The sequence below is a fragment of the Phyllostomus discolor genome, chromosome 3 (assembly GCF_004126475.2).
Source record: "Phyllostomus discolor isolate MPI-MPIP mPhyDis1 chromosome 3, mPhyDis1.pri.v3, whole genome shotgun sequence".
NCBI classification, from domain to species: domain Eukaryota; kingdom Metazoa; phylum Chordata; class Mammalia; order Chiroptera; family Phyllostomidae; genus Phyllostomus; species Phyllostomus discolor.
Window position 1 is genome coordinate 186357056 of NC_040905.2, and position 22023 is coordinate 186379078.

General features: G+C 52.4%; 2 protein-coding genes across 3 annotated transcripts in view; both read right to left on the bottom strand.

Moving 5' to 3' along the window:
• The window catches only part of TRIM14 (tripartite motif containing 14), a 31691-nt gene extending 18155 nt beyond the window's left edge, over positions 1-13536 (bottom strand). The window contains exons 1-2 of the mRNA XM_028524818.2: positions 13251-13536; positions 10542-10637 (exon numbers count right to left, since the gene is read on the bottom strand). Of these exons, the coding sequence (XP_028380619.1) occupies positions 10542-10637; positions 13251-13466 (312 nt within the window). The 5' untranslated portion in view covers positions 13467-13536. The remainder of the gene's footprint in view (positions 1-10541; positions 10638-13250) is intronic.
• A 2024-nt stretch (positions 13537-15560) lies between these two features.
• CORO2A (coronin 2A) overlaps positions 15561-22023 on the bottom strand; it is a 46187-nt gene continuing 39724 nt past the window's right edge. For both annotated transcript variants that reach the window (XM_036021963.1, XM_036021962.1), the window contains exons 9-12: positions 21150-21262; positions 20712-20802; positions 19517-19791; positions 15561-18568 (exon numbers count right to left, since the gene is read on the bottom strand). In XM_036021963.1, coding sequence (XP_035877856.1) covers positions 18437-18568; positions 19517-19791; positions 20712-20802; positions 21150-21262 — 611 coding nt within the window. In that variant the 3' untranslated portion in view covers positions 15561-18436. The remainder of the gene's footprint in view (positions 18569-19516; positions 19792-20711; positions 20803-21149; positions 21263-22023) is intronic.

A 22023-nucleotide genomic window follows, 5' to 3' on the forward strand; every position in this document is an offset into this window, starting at 1 on the left:
GATATACTAAAAAATAATAAGTCTATTAGAATGAAATACAATTTTATTTTTTAATATTTTAATTACATTGTATTGAGTATGCTATTAAAATTGTCCTGATGTTTCCCCTTTGTCCCCGTCCACCCAGCACCCCCCACTCCCTCAGGCAATCCCCCACCATTGTTCATGTCCACGGGTCATGCGCGGAAGTTCTTTGGCTACTCCATTTCCTATACTGTACTTGACATCCCCAAGGATATTCTGTAACTAGCTATTTATACTTCTTTTTTTTATGAAAAGAGAATTTAGTAACTACACCCCACCTCTCAACTGACTCACTGCAGCACTCTCACCCCAAAAGCAGACGCAGGAATTGCATCTCGTTTGAATCGTGCTGTTCAGTGTTCAGAATGTCCGTGCTTCTCAGTCCCCCGCCGCTTCACCCACCCCACACCCCCTCCCATCTGGCAGCCCTCAGACCGTTCTCCACGCCCGGGATTCTGTCTCTGTTCTTCTTGTTTGCTTAGTTTGTTTTTTTAGATTCAGTTGTTGATAGATACGTATTTTTACCATTTTATTATTCGTACTTTTGATCGTTTCCTTCAATAAGTACCTTTAACATTTCATATAATGGTGGTATGGTAATGATGAACTCCTTTAGTTTTTGCTTGTCTGGGAAGCTCTTTATCTGCCCTTCCATTCTAAATGACAGCTTTGCTGGGTAGAGCAGTCTTGGCTGTAGGTCCTAGCTTTTCATGACTTTTAACATTTCTTGCCAGTCCCTCCCAGCCTGCAAAGTTCCTTCTGAGAAATCAGCTGACAGTCTTTTGGGAACTCCCCTGTAGGGAGTTCCTAACTCCCTGGAAAAGCTAGGAACACCTAACTTTTTTTTCCCTTGCTGCTTTGAAGATTCTTTGTTAATCTTTAACATTTAGCACTTTAATTATGATATGTCTCGGAGTGGGCCTCTCTCCATCCATGTTGTTTGGGTCTCTCTGTGCTTCCTGGACTTGCATGTCTATTTCCTTCACCAACTTAGGGAAGTTTTCTTCCATTATTTTTTAGATAGATTTCCAATTTCTTGCTCTTTCTCTTCTCCTGGCATCCCCATGATGCAAATGTTGAGCCTCTTGAAGTTGTCCCAGAGCCTGATTATACTATCCTCATTTTTGGGGGGGTGGGGGGGAAATTCTTCTTTCTTCTTGTTGTTCTGATTGGTTGTTTTTTGCTTCTATATGTTCTAAATCATTGATTTGATTCTCAGCTTCACCCACTATACTATTATTTCCCTGTAAATTGTTCTTTACTTCAATTAGTGTATCCATCATTTCTGACTGGGTCTTTTTTTATGCTGCTGAGGTCCACACTAAGTTCCTTGAGCATCCTTATAACCAGTGTTTTGAACTCTGCATCTGACAGATTGCTTATCTCCATTACATTTAGCTCTTTTTCTGGAGTTTTGATCTGGTCTTTTGTTTGGGCCATGTTTCCTTGTCTCCTCATTTTGGCAGCCTCCCCTTGTTTGTTTCTATGTATTGGGTAGAGCTGCTGTGACTCTGTGACTTGATAGTGTGGCCTAATATAGCAGGTGTCCTATAGTGTCCAGTGGCACAGCCTCCCCTACCACCCAAGCTGGGTACTCGAGGTACACCTTCCATGTGGTCTGAGTACACCCTCCTCTTGTAGTTGGGTCTTGGTTGTTGTTGGCAGATCAATGGGAGGGATTTACCCAGGCCAGTCAGCTGCAAAGATTGGTTGTGACCACTGACCACCAACTGATCCTCTGTAGAGGATCAGCTGTGCAGGGGCTGGGTGGTGGTGCTGGATGTGGTCTGTAGCTGTCCACTGGGTGCACTGGCCCTGGGGTTTCCTGGGTGGTGCAGACCAATGTCAGTCCCCAACTATTTTTGCCCCAGGCCACCCTGCCTGAGCTATAAAGCAGTCTGAGATGGATGCTGCTTCTGCTGGGCGTGGAGATTCCCAGGTGAAGCCAAGCTGCGAATCTGGGCTGGCTGCTGCTAGTGCTGGGCCAGTGGCTCACTGAGGCCAGCTGTTGCTTGTTTAAGAGGATTTAGAAAGCTGTGAAGCAAAAGCCAAAACCAGCCATTCATATGGAAAAGAAGCTTGGGTGGGCCCATAAGTTGGGTGGGGCAGAGTCTCTGGGGATCTCCAAGGTGGGGCAAACAATCTTAGCCAGGTTGATGGAATCTCAGATATGGCACCAGCTTGCTGGCTCTGTGGTTCTATGGGGGAAGGATTTAGAAAAGGGACAATGGTCTCTGCTCACCTTGATGCCAGACACTTCAGTTTCTCCCAGTATGCCACTGGTGCCCTTCAAGCTGCTACCCCAGTGCTGGAGCTCAGAGGAAGTAAGTCTGAGTAGGTGAGTCTGTGTGTGGGTTCTTTAAGGGGAGCTGCTTGGGGCTCTAAAAGTTTCTTCCACTGACTCAATCCCTGCTGGTTTTTGCAGCCAGAAATTGTGGTGACTTATCTTTCTGGCACTGGAACCCTGGGCTGGGGGGCCTGGTGTGATCTGGGATTCCTCAGTCCCAAGATATGCCTCCCGAGTTTTTATCCACCACAAATGGTCGAGTGACCAGTCATTCTGCACTGTGCCCCTCCTACCAGTCTGGATGGATGTGGTTTCTTTAATTCCATAGGTGTCAGACTTCCATTCAGCTCGATTTCTGACAGTTCTGAGTGATGGTTGTTCTATATGTTGGTTATAATTTTGATGTGGTTGTGCAAAGAGGTGAGCCATGTCTGCCTACGCCGCCATCTTGGCCAGAAGTTCTCTAATTTTATTTTTTTTACTTTGATATTAGAAGACCTCTGTAAGAGGAACCCAAAATTCAGAGAGCAAAAAGGGAGCCATGGCAGATTTAACCACATAAAAACGAAACTTTTCTTTAGAGGAGGGCATTGTAAACAAAGCTACATGACAGGTAACAGACTACAAAGGCTTATTATTCATAACGCCTAGTTTTAAAAAGGCAATCATTCAACTTAACAATGGGCCAAAGGTTTGCCAGTGCCAACGAAGTGTAACACCGAGCCTCCCCACCCAGGAAGTGAGCGGTGTGATCGGAAAGTACTTTCTGGCCGTCAGACTGGGGGAATTGTAACTGGTGGGCAACAGCAGAGCCTGTACGACGCAGTGAGCAGCAGTGTCTATTGGTACCACACTTTCAGAGGGTGACAGGACAACATCAGAAGTCTAAATGCATAAATGCTCTGAGGCAGCAGTTCCTCTTGTAGGAACTGATTCTAGAAAACATTTTCACATGTGCGCCAAGATGCTCACTACAGCGTGTTGGTAATAGGGAAAAGCTGGGCAAACTTTACAATACGGGAAATATATAGATATACATTATACACACACACACACACACACACACACATAAAATAAAGGATGCTGTACTGAAACAATAAAGTAATACATAGTGATTAAAAAGAATGCAGCATTCTGACACACGCTACACCATGAATGAACCTTCAAGACACTGTGCTAAATGCAATAAGCCAGACACAGCAGGACAAATACGGTATGATTCCACTTATATGTAATATTTGAAACAGGCGAGTTCATGAAGACAGGAAGTGAATCAGAGGTCCCGTGGGCTGGTGGAAGGGGAGAGGAGAAGGAATTGTGTAACGAGTACAGAATTTATGTTTGGGGAAATGAAAACATCTGGGAAGCAGACAGTGGCGATGGTCGCACAACACTGTAAATGTAATTACTGCCACTGAATTGTGCCATTAAAAATGGTTCAAATGGTAACTGTTACGTTACACTTACTCGCATTTGACCATGCCCACCAAAAGAATGCAGTGGCCTGCAGGTCCTGTCACGGAAAGCTCCCCAAGACACCGTGTGACCAATGCACACGGCTGCAGAATAATCCTCATAAGGTGACCCCGTTCATGTAGAAGACAGCGAGCCCCAGACTATGATCTTTGAACTTGTGCATCTGTGTGTTCGAAAGTGCGAGTATAGTGTCTGCTCAGTGCGGTCCTGTTTGGGGAGAAGTGGGGGTGGGGGGCCGCCAAGAGGAACTCTCATTTCGCACTGTCTCTAGTTCTATACTACATTCTACAATAGTGTACTGATGTTTACATTTTTAAAAATGAGCATGTGTTCACGTGGTGCTAGTACAACTTAAAAATATAAAACAGAAAATCATTTGAAAAAACACCCCCAAACATAGGCCAGCCTCTTCCCTCAGCCCACACATCTGCAGAGCCCACACGGAGATCGGCCCCTGGCACCTGACCAGGTACAGGGTGGGCGGGCCGCCCTGCGACACCCTGTTCTCTGCCTGGTGGGGCAGGAACATGCGGCTTGGCAGGACCCAGGGGGCGCCCCAGGTCTGTGTTTCCTGTACAGTGTTCTTGGCAGTGGTTGGATTCGGAGGCTGGCTTATACTGCCACTCGCCATAGAGGTGAATTGTCTTTGGGCTAGCCTGGGAATTAGTCCCCAGTTACAACGTGGCTTCTATGGGTCATTGAGCCTGGACACAAATGATGTCTTTGCTGAACGACCAAATAAAGGAAAGAAAAATGTATTCCAAACCCTAGATTTATATACACATTTTCAATGCACGGTATGTAAACAAACACGGGACCTTTCTTTAGAAACCAGGAGAGCAATGATCTGTATTTCCTTCCAACAAAGCTATGTTCCAAGAAGTTTCTCCAGATCCACTCCGTAAAGAAGAATATACAAAATAATCTTAATGACACTGTACATTGTTATAACTGAAAATATCCACAAGAAAACTTAAGGCTGCCCTGGCTGGGTAGCACAGTTGATTAGAGCATCATCCTGATATGTCAAGGTTGTAGGTTCAATTCCCAGTCAGGGCACATACAAGAATCAACCAATGAATGCATAAATAATTGGAAAAACAAATCAATATTTCTTTCTCAATCTCTCTCTCTCTCAAATTGATAAATACAAATTTTTTTTAAGAAGAAAATTTAAGGTGTAAGCATATTAGGCTGATTATGCAATATGGTTAAAAATTTAAACAGACAGAGAAGGAGAATTCTGGCAACGAAACAAGAAAGTGTGCTGTCTGGTTTAGGCTGTGTTGGTTCAAAATGAAACTGGATCCCAGACTGAGCTGGGCTGAGGTTTGGACGCGGCTGGACGGGGCTGGGCTGGGTGCAGGGCTGACAGGGTCTAGTTGAGGAAGGTCTCACAGAGGTGTCCAACCTTTTGGTGTCTCTGGGCCACATGTTAAATATATCACAATATGTACACACACACACATGCACACATGCACACACACACAATCTCATAATGTTTTAAGTAAATTTACAGTTTTGTGTTAGGCCCCATTCACAGCCATCCCGGGCTGCATGTGGCCCTCAGGCTGCAGGTTGGACACCCCAGGAGAGCTCTTTGTCTCCCACAGAGAGAAACAGCTGGAGCAGCGATGAATGTCTGGCCATGGGAGGTGGAGGATTTTGCACCTTAAGTGCCACCTGCTGTGTGGCTCCATCTCTGCCCAGGCCCCTGAAGCCCCGTGGGAGGAGGAGCCTGTGAGGAGAATGGAAAAAACGGTTTTGCAGAAAATTGGACAATCCTGCTAGGGACGTCTCTCCCCTGAGAGATCTCACCAGGGAAGGAGGTGTGCTGGCAGGCCCTGCCCAGGCCACGTTAGCTATGACATCCGGGCATTGTGATATGTGGCAGAGGCCTGCAGGAGGAGGCAGGGGAATGGCCACGCCCAGCAGGGTGGTGGAGACCAGTGGCATCAACAGGGTCAGCAGCAAGGCCGGGTGTGTGTCACCCCATTGGCCCCAGACCCCATGGTCTGGCTTAGTCCTCAGAGCTCTGGTGGGTCACAGGGAAAGGTACCATGCCAGGAGCCGAGGGTGTCTGTGCCCTCCCGAGGGTGCCCGTCTGGGCCTATGTGCCTCAGACCTGTTTCCTGGCCTCCTCCTACCCTTTGTTCCCTCTCTCTGGCATGTCGGGCAGAGGGACTGACGGCTGCAGGCCAGGATCCCCCTCCAGGCTCGGTTTGGCCAATGGGACGAGGAGCTAGGGGGAGGACCAAGAGTGAGGGGAACGGCTGGTAACCCTGGCCTCTGAGTCGCCGCCACCCTCCTGCTCGCACAGGCCAGCCCTGGTTCCAGGTGCCAACTTGGTGGCCCTGGACTCTGAACTCTGCTCGCGCCCACGCCGCCCAGGGCCAAAGGTGCTTCCCGTTGGCGGGCGCCACTCCTCTCCACTCCCCGGTGGGCTTCTCTGCCTCCTCCAGGCCCCGTCACCGTTCCCTGCATTTCTCCCCTCTGGGTGAAACCCTCAGAGTGGCTTCTGTCCTTCTGGGTGCCGCCACGGCCCCTGGCCCACCTCCCCCTTCCTGTATGACTGATGGTAAGTTATTTCCTCTTCCTGGGTGGCCCCATTTCCAAGGGCTTTTCTATGCACATTCTAGAATTTTTTATAATTTTCATAATTTTATTTTATTTTTTTTAAGATTTTAAGGAAGGGAAGAGAGGGAGAGAAACATGATGAGAGAAAAAAACATCAGTCAGTTGCCTCTCACACACCCTCAACTGAGGACCTGGCCCGCAACCCCGGGAATCGAACTGGCGATCTGTCAGTTTACAGGCCAGTGCTCAGCCCACAGAGCCACACCCGCTGGGCAGCTGTGCACTCTCCAAACCCCTCCCTAGGTCTGGATTCAAATGACAGGAACCACACTGAAATATGTATTTTTTCCTTCATTTATCAAAGTATCAAAAGATCATTGCAGAATACTTGTAAGATTCAGAAAGAAGAATCATCTTATCCCAGTTTGAATAAAAAGGGTAGCAGGCAAGTGTTGAATTTCCCTGCACCTGCATGTATTCGCCCCTGAGGAGCCATGAGGGGGAAGCAAACCGCCTGTCGACAAGGACATCAGAGAAAATCATTTAACAGCTACTGGTTGGGGGTCAGTGGCCAAGTCCTGGATTGTTCTGTGAAAAGGAGTGGCCAGTTAGGCCTGGTCATTGGCTTCTGAACAGCAGCAGACTTTGGACCCTGTATAAACTTTATTGCTTTTAATTTGTTTATAAAACTGCTTTATGGATTCATTTTCCGGCAAGGGGCCTTTTTCTCGGTACCGTCGCTGTGTAAACAAGCACGCAGCAGCGCGCCTGCCCGAGACCGCGCTCCCACACGCTGCCGGCTACAGCGGGCAGAGCGCACGAGCACCTCACACACGTTCGCGCCTGTGCAGCCTAATGCATCGCTTCTGGAAACGCGTCCCAGAGGACATAGATCAAGGTGCCACACAGTGTCCACTGCAGCGCTATTTTATATTAGTGAAACGCTGGAAATGACCTAAATGTTCAACATTAGGAAAATGGCTTAATGAATCAACCTCTCCCCTCCCCCTGCAAAAAACCCCCTAAAAACCCATACTCAGACAAATAACAAAAAGGACGCCCAAATAATAAAAAGGAAATCCTCAGGTGCCCAAAGCAAAGAGGGAACTGGGTCAGAGCCACGGGCAGGCGATGAGCCGAGTGACCCCGGGGCCCGCAGAGGTGTCTGGGGCGCACCTCACAGGGGCCTGCTCCGCAGGAGGGTGCTCGGGCCAGCAGGCCCCACGCCAGCTGAGAATGAGAAGCGGGCCACCAGCATCAAGCCAGACTCACAGAGAGCGGCTCCATCCAGGAAGCAGGCACCAGAAAAACTCCACCCACTGACCCGGGGAAGCGGCAAGGAATCTTGTCATCCATCCAGGGCCATGGGAGAAAAGAGTCACAAGCAAAACAAATAAACCCAACAATAGGCTTGGACTCTGAATTCGTGGGACCTCAAAGCTAATAAAGTCACACAACAGCTGGTCTGGAACTGCTGAGACTCAGAGAGTCCCCGGCAGAGGCGCACGCCGCCACCGCGCTCCGAAGCGGCACGCTCCCAACCCGGGCCTACAGGACACTATGGAAGACACCTACTGCAGGCACCGTGAAGATATGGAAGTCAAGTCACACGGGGAAACGGGCCACCACGGCTCGCCTCCGTACCGGGGACATGACGCTATAAAAGAATAGACATGCACAGAAAAAAATCTCAAACTGTGACTAGTGGTTGGCCAGAAGTGGCCGAATTATGGCTGAATTTTGAAAAATCTGCTTGTTGACCAGGACTTGCGATGTAAATGCCCACAGGAGACAGCCTGGCAACACAGGTGAGGAGAGTGCGCAGGCAGGGGTAGGGGGTGGGGCCACACGGGCCCTGCTCGGGAGTGCCCACTGCTCAGCGCTGACAGCTCCCACGTGGGAATGCAGGTCTAGGGTGGCCACCTCTTCCTACTTTTCTGCATCTAACTTTTTATACAAGTACCTCTCAGCTTTAAAATGCTAATTACATTTTTCTTAATTACCTTCTGAGGGCCCCTTAGGTTTAAGTCTAATGAAACATCTTCAGGCCCTGGCTGGTGTGGCTCAGTGGTTAAGCACTGGCCTGCAGACAAGAAGGTCGATGGTTCGATTCCCCAGCAGGGCACATGCCTGGGTTGCAGACCAGGTCCCCAGCTGGGGGTGTGCAAGAAGCACCCAATCGATGATGTTTCTCTCTCACATTGCTTCTCCCCTTCTTTCTCCCTCCCTTCCCCTTTCTCTAAAAATAAATAAATAATTTTTTAAAAAAAATGTTCAGGATTTGTATGCTGAAAACTACAAAATGCTGATGAAAAAACACAAAAGGGCTAAATAAGTGAAGAGAGATCCCATGTTCATGAACGCCAGTGCTGTAATTATAGAGACAGGGAATCAGTTAGGGACTGCTAGGAGTCAGGGACTGCTGGGGGCAGGTGTGGAGGTGGCTATAAAGGTGTAGCATGAAGGAGATCTTGGTGGTGATGGAACCGTTCTGTATTTTGATTACTGTGTTTTGGTGGTTACTCGAATCTACACATGTGATAAATTGACACAGGACATAGATACACACTGTCAATTTTCTGGTTTTGAAATTGTACTACAGCTAGGTAGGCTATGACCCTTGGGGCAAACTAGGTAAAAAGCACCAACTTGCTATCTTGGCAGCTTCCTCTGAATCTGTAATTATTTCAAAAGAAAAGTTTGAGAGTTGGTGAGAAGGTTAAAGAAAGAAAACCATTTCTTAGATTAAGCTGCAACCTGTCCCCTTAGACTGTCCATGTGAATCCTAACTCTTGTCTTGGGGGGGCCCCACACTAGTTCCGCTCAGAGATTTGCCAACAGAGAACCTGTGCCCTGTGGTTCTGGCTAAACACCCCAAAGCACCCCCCACCCCACCCCCTCGGTGTGCTGACTTCATTTTGAAATCTTTTTGAACTGGTTTATCTGTCAGGGATTGGAGTCCTGCTCTGGAAGACACGAAGGACACTGTCAATAATTAAGCCAGGGCCACAGGTATGAAGCCGTCCTCTTTCAGATGACGGATGTCAGGCAAGCAGGGATCCAACTGGTCTCCTGGCCTTGGCACCTCTGCTCCTTAGATAAACTGAAACCTGCCCCCTTATCCCAACTCTCGTTTGGGGGCCTCACACTCTGTCTTGCTCAGAGACTGGCAGGCAGCGAGCGCCCCTGTGGGCCCCAGCCACCGGCAGCCCGCTCCCTCCCTGACTCCCGGAGGCCTGGGGGAAACAGGCCCTGGGAGGGCGGGGCACGGGGGGGGGGCGGAGAGTTCCCACAAAAGGCCCCTAGAGACAGAACAACTTTTCCACAGCCAAAGCAGCTCCAGACAACATCGACCCCCACTTCCCACTTAAAACCCATAGAAGAACCCACGTAAATAAACATCATCGTTAGGAAAGGAGACGTATGAACAAAGTAAGTATTGGTGGAATGTGTTTATACCTTACTTGCTTTCACGGTGGCGGTGAAACATGAAAAACGATTTGTGGGTTCCTTAAGCTGTACTTTGCTTTGTTTAAGGCATTCGGGGGCTGGAGGACGAGTAGTCCCTTGGAGAGACTGGCCTTGGTGATGGGGAGGGAAAGGCTCCCCCCATTCTATGAGGAGCCCTGGGTGGGGCTGGCGTGCCGCGCGGGGGGGTGGACTCCCCCCAGAGCTCATGGAACAGTAGCCTCCAGACCCCTTCATGGTCTTGCACCTAATTTCGTGTACTTCTGCTCAAAACAGTCCCGCTAAATCAGCTATTTTCAACCCTTTTCATCTCATGGCACACACAAACAAATTGGTAAAATTCTGTGGCACACCCACAAAAAACCTTTTTTGCCAATTAGGTATAATTTTGATTCATTCACACCAGACGGCTCTTGTTGTGTTGGCTGTTGTCATTTTTTTTTTATTTGACCATCTGAGGGTGAAGAGGTCAGTGCCCCTGACTAAACAGTCAGGTGTTGGCATGTTTTCAAATTTCTCGAGGCACACCAGTGCGCCGACAGCCCATGGGTTGAAAATCGCTGCCCCACATTATAGGAGCCCCAGGCCCCACCAAACCTGACTGCCCCCTTGGAGGTCGGTTGTCATTTCTCCTTGGCTCCATCCTGGGGAGAGCCTTGTGTCCGGGGAGAGACGTGTCAAGTAGGGGGAGGAAGAAGCGCCCACTTGCCTTGAGCTGCTCGGCGGCGTCTTCTATCTGGCTTCTGTTGTCGACTTGCTGCTGCCTCTTGGCTGCCAGCTGCTTTAAACACTCTTGGGTGACTTTCTGTATGTGAGGAGTTGGGAGAAAAGTCTTAATCCTGTTGCTTTCCAGATACAGGGCTCCCTGGGGGTCACCTCCTGTCACTCGTCTTGCGTTTCCGCTGAGGAATCTGAGACTTGGAAGGCGAGATGACTTGCCCAAAGTTGAGCAGCACGTTGAGGGATGCACGGTAGCTAGGGCCCATTCCCTGGTCCCACCCCCCCATCCCGGTTCCAAGAGGCCCAGTCAAGGATTCTGCAAACCATGATGCCCCTCTACCACACCGTTTTCTAGGATAGGCCTATGCTTGACCTGCTTTTCCAAATCCCTCAAACAGGACCTTAAGGCAAGTGGCCTGGGGACGGGGGGAGAGAATTCACTTACAGAGCAAATATTAACTGAGCTCCTATTATATGCTGGGCCTTGTCTTAGGAGCTGCCCTGTGGCACTTGCTTCCAGAGGGGTCTGTGGCCCTCTGGCCTGGATTGGGGTTCAGAAGACCCACATGTGTGAGAAGCCTGCAGGGTTCACACGCCCCTTTCCCTCCCACCTGAAATGGGCCCCTTCCCTACCTCTGCTTTTTTTTCAGTTGCCACTTTTTCAAAGGCCTGCTCTGTGACCCTTTCCCTGCCAGTGGGACTTTACCCCCATCCCTTCCCCATTCTAGCTTTTTTTGGCTGGCCTTATACTCCACTGCTGGGCTGACTGGGAGCTTCCTAAGAGCAGGCCTGCCCCATTCCTGGCTCCCCTACAGGGACCAGGGGGATGAGTTGGAAGTGTTTGCCAAATCAAACAGAATTACCAGGGGCTGCCAACTTCAAGCGGAGACCCATGGCCACCCAGTAAGTTATGAGCACAAGCCCCGGAATCAGACTCCTGGTCTGAGTCCCATGTGACCTGGGCAAGTGACCTCACCCCTCCAATCCTCAATTTCCTCAGCTGTAAATACAGAGATAAGCTCATAGGGCTGCTGTGAAGAATAATACACCAAGTGTTTGGTGCAGTAAGAATTCGCTATTATGTGCACAGTTTTAGTCTAGGTGGGGTGTGGGAGTGGGGACACAATAATAATCCAAGTCCCAGGAACACATCCTCACCCTACTGTGATTTCTATGCCTTTAAGTCCAGCTCCTGTCCATTCGCCAAGGGTAACCCGGCCTCCTGATGCCTCTGCCCTCCCGCCGCAGCTTATTTCCCCCGTTTTGGTACCTGGGGAAGCCCGACTCATCTTTCAAGGCTAACTCCAATGGCACCTCCTCCAGGAAATACTCATGGGCTGCTTGTCCCTGTTTCACACCGTCTTCCATCTGGCTCCCACAGACCGCTGCCTCGGGCGTCCCACTTAGAATACTCACACACTATCGTCACTGTCCTCCGCCACCAGCCAGGGAAGTTACCTCCGGGTCAAGGAGGAATCGATCTGTTCCCTGACTCGTGGCACAAGGTATGTGCTGAATGGGTGTTTGATGAATGAATGAATGAATGAATGAACAGATGGATGACAGATAAAGAGGTGAGTGGATACACAATGGGTACACATAGGCAGGTAGGTAAGTAGACGTACCCAGGAGACCCACAGCCACATCTCTGGACAGTACCCTTGTTAACTCTGGAGACCAGCCTTGTGAGGAGCTATTATTACACAGTCATTTTATACAAGGAAAGGAGGACCTTAGGGGCACAGGCAGGCCTTGAATCCTGGACTCCTCCTGCTGGACTGGCCCTCACAAGGGCCCCTTCTCTCCTTGGAGCTCTAAGGTTGGTAACAAGGTGATGGCGTTAAGTCATGCCATGCGAGGGAAAGAGGACATTCATTGTGGGGACGGGTTAATCATGGGAGACTTCTTGGAGGTGTCAGAATCAGCTTCTGCTAGAGGCAAGTGAGCCTGCCCAACCCAGAGAGGTGGAGGGATTTATTTGGAACCGCAGAACAAGCCCACTACAAGGCTGGAACAGGGGTCCAGAGGCCCTGCCACTATTAGGAGAGCAAAGGCAAGGGCTCCCAGGTGAGAGTGGACCCCTTGCGGGGCAGTCCATCGGGTGGAGCGCTGGGTTCGAGGCCTCCGGGGGCTTCCTTTCCCTGTGGATAAAAATGGCTGTCCTGGCGCCCACCAGCAGTTATGCCTGAGGAATGGGAGTGTGTTGAGGGGGCGGGGCGGGGCGGGGTAGGCCGAGGGGAGAGCTGAGGCTGCTGCGCGGGCAATCAGGCAGTCCACAGCCCCTCCCTGTGAACTCCAGGAGGGAAAACCAGAGATCTGTGCGTAGCTTTCCAGGCTACAGGGCTGTTTTCTGACAGAGAGGAAGTTTAATCTTTGTTCAAAGGCTGATTTTCTTTGCCCCCATTGTCAGTGTGGTGGACTGCCGTGGTGGACGAGGTCAAGGGTATCTGGGAACTGGCGTGGCTCCCAAGTTCTCCTTCCAAACCCACCTCTTCTCTGCAGGTTAACTGTTGACCTTTGCTCTGCCTTGGGCATCAGTTTCTCATTGGGAACAATAGCTCAGCCGCCTAGATGACTGCTGGGCAGTCTTGAGGTTTCCAGGTCCCAACGGGAACTGGCAGTTGGATACCGAGTTCGAACCCCACCCCACCCCACCCCACCCCACCCCACCCCACCCCAGTCGCCCCAGCGTCCCCACCTGCACGTGCGCCGCCTCTTCCGAAGCCAGGCCCACAGGGTGGCCCCGGTGCGCACCCAGCACCGGGCAAAGCGCGCACACACAGCGCCGGCAGCGGCGACAGAAGAGCTCTGCCGGGCGGTCCCTGTGCTCTGGACAGCGGCAGCCGCAGGTATCCTCGGATTCGGCAGGGCCTGGACCCGCAGGGGTTCCGCTTAGTGCCGCTACGCCCGCCATTCACTCCCTGAGTTTCGGGCTGCAGCGGTGCACGACAGCGCTGTATAGGGCAAAGCGCGAATGGGAAATCGAAAGCGGGACAGTGGGGCGGGGCCCCTGGCGCAGGCGGGCCCAGGGCCCAGCTCTGGGTAGAAGACCGCGGCGCGCCGCTGCGGGGAATGGGGGTTGGGGGACCGTGGCTGCATCGTCACCCTCCTGCCCCGCAGGGTACTTTTCCGCCCCACCTGCCCCAACAACTTTTAGGCAGTGCTGAAGGCTCAGGCCTGGTCTAGCCGGCTTTGTGTCTGGCCTAGGGGTAGCCACAGCAGAAATGAAGGTTCACTCCTGCATACCTTCAAATAAAACAACTAGTTATTTTACCAGCAAAATTGATTTACTAGGGAATAGCAGAGGAATTGTAATTTGGGATGAGCAAGCTGTAGCCACAACCATAGGCAAGTCTGACAAGCAAAGGAAAGGAAAGTTACTTTACAGAGAAAAAGGAGGACTCTGGGAGGGGTCATTTTGAAGGAAAGAGACAGCTCAGCCTGGTGACAGTTTCTCGTGGGCTAAGTTGTTGGGCAAGAAGGAAGTCTTCCTTTCTCCTGCTGGAGTGGTACCGTAGTGTCCCCTTACGAGGTGCATGTCTTCTGTGTGTCCCTAATTGACGGTTCTTCCTGCTGGGGTCTGTACCTGACTTACAGTGGTAGTGCCTGAGGGCCCCCCTTCTGACTTTCCAACTCTGTTTTAAATGAAGGCTCCCTGGAGTTTCACTTCTAATGGGCTAACTAGACGGAAGCGGGCTCCCCTCTGCCACCCTCAGTGGGGCTGTGCAGTCACGCCCAGAAAATGGCAGCCCTGCGGATGGGGCCAGGCTGGCTGTGGCCTTCTGGGGTGGGATGCATTTACCTACACTTACTACTTTCCCTTGATTCTCTCTCACCCTTTCCCTGGAGAAATAACCATTCCCACAGTTGTAAGAAACATCCTGGAAGCCCCAGTGGCCCCAGGTGAAGGTCTCAGCCTCAGCCGGAATGTGAATCGGTACAACCATGATGGGAAACACAGTGTGGAGGGTCCTCGGAGGTATTCATCCGAAGCACATGAAGCCCGCATCTGGAAGAGAGAGTGCAGCCCCGGGCTCGTGACAGCAGTGTTCACAGTGGCCGAGATGCAGAAACGACTTCAGGTCCCTCGGCGGACGAATGGATGAAGACGACGACGTGGGGTGTGTATAGGCAGTGAAGGGTTACTGAGCCCTCAGAATGGAAATCCTGCCATTTGTGATGGGGGTGAGCCCGGTGTGCTGAGTGAAATAAGCCAGACAGAGAAAGACAAAACCTATGTAGTATCCCCCCCGCAAATAAAAAAAAGCTAGTGAACTCATAGCAACAGAGTAGAAACATGGCTGCCAGGGTGGGAGAAAAGGGGACCACCTCAGCATAAGATGCATAAATCCTGGAAATTTAATGCACAGCACGGTGACTGTAGCCAATAGTATGTATTGTGTACTAGATATTTGCTGAGAGTAGATTGCAAGGGTTCTCACTACACACACACAAAAGGGGGAACTATGTGAGGTGAGAGGTGTGTTCATTGAATGTGGTAATCATTTCACAGGGTGTGCGTATATCAAATCATCACATTATAAAACCTAAACATTCACAACCTAAATACATACGATTTTTATCTATCATACTTCAACAAAGCTGGGGGTGGGGGGTGGTCTTAGCTCCCACCTCCAAGGCCCTTGGATTTAATACCTTTAATCCCTGCCGCCTATGCTCTAATCTTGGCTTGTTTCCAGGCCAAGGAACAGGCAGTTTTCTCTGCTTAGAACACACTGTCCCCAAATGCCCAATTGTGGTCCTGTCATTGCTCTGCTTACTCCTATTTATCCCTCATGTTGCTGCATAAATGTCACCTCCTCCAAGAAGCCTTCCTTGCTTCTCCTCCCAAAGCAGCCTACATCTCCCCTATCCTGGCTCTCTCCTTCCCCCAGACCATGACTTAAAACTTCAGAGGGCAGAGACAAATTCTGTCTTACCTGTTTCTCAGTCTGGAAAGTAGGTACTTGTTATTTGTGGAACAAATTGAGAAAAGGAAAGTTCCATGTATTAAAATGTGTAGGCAGATGATGTTTATTATTTTTTTAGATTCTTTCCATAGCACAATTCCACGTATATTTATTTTCACTTTGCTTGCTTGCTTGATTTTTTTTTTTTACAAAGGTACAAGGAATTTCAGAAACAACATGAAAACAATCAGTTTCAGGCACGGTTTTATATGAAAAGCATAGATCATCTGCTGACTTCCTGCTCCCCTCTATGAAACAATCTCAGAGTTTTGTTCCAAGAAGAACAATGACTAGAGCACTGAGGTGGACGCACCCTGAAGCTCATCCCCTAGAGCTGTCTTCATCCTCTGCGAGTTCCTGAGCCGACAGCCAGGGGTTGCTAGGGCGAGCAGCGAGCGGCGAGAGGAGCAAGGCAGGCTCTGCCCGCCGCCCTGAGTGTGAGGGCCTGGCCCTGCGAACCCTGGACGAGTTCCGTTTCATCAGGTGAGAACGCAAACAACAAAGTAATCTTCAAACATGGCTTAAAAAAATATCTGATAAAAATTACCTATCCCTCTCCCTGGCTGCGAAATAATTTAAATAATTTACTCTAAATGTAAAAAAAAAAAGAAAGAAAGAGAAGGTTTGTTCGTGGATGCCTTGGTGGTGTTGCTGAGCGCAAGGTCTGGGTCCCTTTGGGGCGGGGAGAGTCGGAGGAGGCATCCAGAAAGCTCTGGAAGCTCAGCCCCGTCGCCCCCACTTTGGAGCCAGTGCCTTTGGGCATGAAAGTGCCTTTGTTCTCCGAGGCTAGTCTTCCCTCCCGAACACGGGACAATCAGGCCTGACTGACCCATGTTAGAGCGGGATGTGCCGGTGAGTGGGGGTGGGAGGGCTCTGTAAACTGTGAAGTGCTGGCCCCAGTGAGGCTTCCGGTGGAATTCTGCTTCCCTGACGCCACCTGGGATTTGGTCTTTGGCAAGCTTGGTGGGCCCCAGAGACTGAGTAAACGGAGGAGAAGACAAGCAACTGGGTGTCTGGCGTGTGCAGGCAGACAGGCGGACTCAGCCAAGGCTCGGGGTGGGGGCGATCAGGGGCACAGCGTGCCCCTCGTGTGGGACAGGTGGGGGGGGCGGGGGGAGGAAGGGGTGGGGTGGGGTGGGGAGCTCGGGGCTTGGGCAGAGAGCTGGTGGAGGGCTCAGAACACCCCTTCCTGATTTCAGCCTCTGGCCAGGACTTAAAGGACCAGGTTGGAGCCCCAGCTCCTGGTCCTTGTCTTTACTGTAGTAGATAGGTACAGACGGTCCAGCCCAGTGTTGCTACCCTCACTGTACTGTAGAGTCACCTGGGAGCTCATAAAAGACATACAGAAGGCCAGGCCCTACTCAGCCAATTCAGCTGCAGCTGGTCCGGGTTGGGCCTGGCCACCTGTATTTCCTGAGTGCTCCCAAGGGCACTCTGAGGTACGGCCTGGGTTGACACCTATCAGGCCGGGGGCCTCCTGCAGTTCCCATCCTAGCTCCAGGGCTACCCTGGGCCACGGGCAAAACTCCTCATCTGCAGGTATATTTAACCTGTGCTTACCTCCTCAGTAAGCAGGTATATTTAACTCCCAACATTTCCCGTCTCTAGCTGAGCCACTGTACTGACCACTGAAAAAGAGAAAATCTCAGACAAGGGCTCAGAGCAAAGATTCACAAAGGAGGGACACAGGCTGGATGGGAACCTGTGGCCTCGCCTCCTTGCCTAGTACCGTCATCCTTCCCCGGAAGCCCTTGTGGAGGGGCGGCCAGCGGGTTCTGCCGGCACACTGCCAGCCCTGGGGCTCCCTACCCCCAGGGGCCTCTTCTGTTGCCTTGCTCGGACATCTGCCTAGGTCATCCTGCCAGAGCAGGCTCTGTGGCTGGAGTGCTTTGGTGGCTGTCAGCCGTCATGGACAAGTGACCTGATGTCTGCGTCCCACACCAGGGAGTGCCCCTGCACATCCCACTAATGCTGGCTGAAGAGGGGATGGCGTCACCCTTCTGCCTGTATTAGAGAATTGGGCTGGACCTTGGCTTCTCTCCCTGAAGCGAAACTCCCTGTGCCCCTTTGCCAGCGTCCAGTGAGTCCCCACAGCAAATCCGGATCATCGCCCTGCAGGTAGTTTTTCCTCAGGTCATGGCCAACATTTCACGTCTTGGGTGGCAGATTCCAAGGCCCCCTTTGTTCAGATGGAGAAACTGAGGCCAGAGAGGAAACAACATGAAGTCACTCACTTCAAGTCACGGGTGCAGCTGGGGCCAGAACCAGCGGGTTGCTGCTGTGTGGCTGAGAACTGTATCCGACCAGAAGCAGCAGCAGGACACGCCAGGGGACCAGGAGCTCAGCCTAGCCCTGCCATGGACGCTCTGGGCCTGTTTCCCACCTCCAAAAAATGAGGAAGTTGGGCCAATCACAGGTTTTCAAACTTCTAAATTTTTTTGAGTGGCAGAAGTATGCATTTCCATCGAAGCCAATATATAAAACTGAAAGATGGGGAGCTACCCAGTTGGGATGGGGCTACAGCCCTCCTGCTTAGCTGCCCCCCCATTCTACAGACTGCAGTTTGAACACCACAGGCGGGCTCGCCTCCTAAGTCCTTTTAGCTCTGACTTTCTGTCTATATAATGTTCTTTCCCTCGGGAAGTTATAGCTTAGCATGGACCCTCATGAACAGAATTAAACAGAAGGCAAGTTATCATCTAAAAAGAGTCAGTTCAGACACTGTTTGGAGAAGGCAAATAGAAAAACGGCACCATGTCCCACTGGAATCTTTCGGCGATCGAGTTTCATTTTCTGGTAAAAAATATAGAAATAGTGGTTGTTCTCGGGGGTGGGGGGCGTGTGGCTTGGTTCTGGACCTCCCCACGGAGCCGAGTGGCGGGTCCCTGAGGGCAGGGAGGGCAGACCCCTCTGCTCAGAACCACTCTGAGCTCATCCGCAGGTTTTTGATCTCCAGTTCCAACTGTTTGGCCTGGACCTCACGCTGGGTCAGCAGTTCCCGGAGTCTCCGGATCTCCTCCTGCTGCCGGTAGAACATTTGCAGCAGCTGCGGGGGCATAGAACGGGGCCAGGTCATCCGGGTGTCCTGGGACGGGCAGGGGCGGGACGGCCTCAGAGAGGCTTTAAAGCACAGTCCCTTTTAGACTCAGAAAGGTAGAGGTGATTAACGTGGCTGAGGCCTAAGGGGGTGCCATGGCATAGACCTTTTATGAAACCTAATTCACCTAATAAAGGAAATTCAAAAAGACTTGATATTTCAGACTTTTTTTTTTTTTGTCTCCTTAGACTTCCCCATGGGATGGAGGAAAGGGTGTCCGGCCCTGGTGTCTGCAGACTGGAGTTTTCACCACGACTGAACTGTGTAACTTCAGGCCAGTTACTCACTCTCTCTGGGCTTGAACTTCCTCCCCCGGGACACGGGGGTGAGCAGACTCGCTTCAGCGCTGTCACAATTGCAGCCACTGTACACAGTGGTACTGGGTGTCCGGTGCTTGCTCTAAGTGCCGTTAGCCCACCGGGTGCTCACAACCACTCTGGGAGGGTCCCGGTGTTAGCACCTCCCCCCTTTACTGCTACGGGCAGACTCGGTCCATGGGGCCGATGTCCGACAGCTGTGCTTGGGACGGCCTGGATTACAATCCCTCCCTGACGTGCCAGCCCTTTGGTTTTTAGCCCCAACCTGCTGACTCCCAGGGCCACTGAGAGATTCGCCCGGTGGTGTGTCAGAGCACGCATGACGGCTCCGGGTGCACAGCACGTCAGAGCTGGAAGGGACTTTAATACCCACCGAGTCCGAGCCTCTTCACTTTACAGACGTCTGCATGTGAACCCAGCATCCCGGCACGCAGACGGCGCTCACCGCCTGCCCGCTGAGTGAATTCACAATGCGAAGGGAGTGGCTGGGCCAGGCCACACGGCTGGTGGTTTCTCTCACCCCTCATCTCTCTACCCTCCCCCCACAGCCCAGAGCCAGCACACCCCGCCCCATCCACACCTCGTTCTCCGTCTTTGGCGGGGGGCATTCGAAGATGTCAAACCCGTTTGTGAGCCAGGCCTTCTTCTCCTCCAGCCTGTGCTCTGGGGTCCACTTCGGTGACTTCTCCTCCGGCAGCGAGAAGGGCCTCTGGCCATCTTCTGCAACCAGCTTTTCCATCTGGCTCGTGAGGTGGGGCGAGGCGGGGGCCGTGGGGGTGGAGGGAGCACTCTCTGGGGGCAGAGGCCGAGGGCTCAGCAGCTCGCAGCCAGGCCTGAGGGACACCAGGACCGGCCCTGGGAGGGAAGCAAAGGGCCGAGTGAGGACCGAGAGCCCGTGAGCACCTGGGCATGGGGGACACTGACGCCAGCAGGCTCGCAGTGACACACGGACCCACTGCAAGATGCGGGAGATTTGGCCACGTGCAGAAAGGCACAGACCCACGGACTCAGCAACCCAAGTGCAGGTCAGAGTCCCATGCACATGGCCATCTGAGGAAGTCTGGTTTGTAGGAGCAGTTGGGCCGTGGCTGGAGCTGCCCCAGACCCCACAGGCTCCTCCAGTGAAGCCTTGGCCTTGCTCTGACAGGCCAGCCCCACCCACACTGTGCTGGGGGGGGGGGGCCCTGCCAGTTCATGAATTCTCCTGACCCCCCAGGAAGCAGGGAAGGCAGACATTGTAGAGAAGGGTGGGGGACCTGAGGCTCAGAGGAGCCAGACTGCCTAAGGGTTCTACAAAGGAGGGGCTTCTCGGGGAGAAGGGGAGGGAGATCCCCACCACAGAGGCCACAGCTGTGGGGGGTGGGAGCACCCACACCTTCCCCTGGGCTGGCCCTTCTGTGGACAGGGCAGGGAGGGTGAGTCAGGGCAGGCAGAGGGGGTCCTTTGAGTAACTGTGGAGGTGGGGGCAGGCGGGTGGGCAAGGGTGTCTGGCTAAGTCGATGCGGTCACTCTGCATAGCCCAGAGTTTAAAGTAGTTTTCCATGGAGCAAAAATCCCTTGCTTGGGGAGAGTGATCTGAGCCACATGGGAAAGCCCCTCCCTCCCTGGACCCTACCTATGTGACCCTGCCAGCCACTGGGAACTGACCCACGAGGACCAGTCTGCCACGGTCTCAGGGGAATACAAATGCCGTCCAAACCCCTCTCAGCCACCAGGACCAGAGAATATTCCATTTCCCCCGCATTCACCCAAGGCCTCTTCCCTGCCCTCCTCACCTCTGTTCATCCCGCTGAGCCACTCCCTGGCGGTCAGAGAGGGCTGCGCCCCCGCCGTGGGTGGGTAGATGTCCTCCTGGTAGGACTCTGACTGCAGGAGAAGCCAGGACAGTGAGAACTGGGGTGGCAGAGGAGGCCACCCACATGAGGGTCCTTAGCGAGCTGGGGGTCCAGGCCCTCCCCAAGCCCTGAGTTGAGCAAACCAAGGCCCAGAGAGCAAAAGGTCATGCCCAAAGGCACACAGCAACTCAAGAGCAGAGGTGAGGCATGAATCAGGACTCCAGCTACGGGGTGACGCCTCACAGATGCAACGGCCTCCCCCTGAGGGAAGTTCTCATCAGCCGCTCTGTTGCTGCCTGGGGCAATGGCTCCCAGCCCCAGGGCTAGTCTTCTCCAGGAAGGGCCCCGCCCCCTTGTGGCCGCCCCCAGCACTCTCACCCTCCGGGGCACAATCATGGATACGGGCTCGATGAGACTTTTGGTGGTAATCAGCTTGTAGAAGCGGAAGATCTCACAGGTGGACACATCGAGGCCTCTCTTTGGCATGACGCCTGCAGGAAGATGGTCACAAGGGCCACGTGGTTCCAGCTGGGCCGGGGCCACAGGGACCCAGTGTGGGGGGCAACGCCAGCTGCACACGGGGATGCGAACACAGACTGCCCTCCACCCACCGTCCTTCCCCGGACAAGCAGTCCCTCAGCAGACACTCCGCTGGGCCAGGCCCTGTGCTGGGGAAACCGGGTTGGAATCGCCAGACCCTGTCCCCATCCTGAAGGTTCAAATGGTTTTAGCTGGGCTGCTGCTGCAGGAAGTGCGCTCTGCCCCAGGCCCTCCCTCGCCACCCCCACAGCTCGTAACCCTCGGGCTCCCAATGGAGCTTGTCCAACTTTCTTTTGATCACCCAGCATGGTGTAGCTTTCTCAGGCCCTTTACTTCCAATCTAGCTGTGTCTTTACATTTTAACGGGTCTCTTGTAGACAATATATGAGTGCAGTTGCGTCTCGTTTTAGTTTTCAACCCCAATACACTGAAAAGGTAGGGGCTCTCTTAGGTCAGTCTCTCCCATCTCCGTGCTGCCATTTAACTGCTGAACCTTGGCCTGGAACTCCTTCATTCTCTCCCCAGGCTGTGGTCTGCCTCCTCTTTCTGTTCCTCAAATGTTGCCTCCTCCAGGAAGCCTCCCTGAGAGCTTCCTGTACACCCAACTAGAGCTCCCATTGAGGCAGACTGTGGACCCACCATCTCCCCTCCTGACTGTGGGCCCCCCCAGGGCAGGATCTGAATCTGATGCATCCCTGTCTCCCCAGGTCCC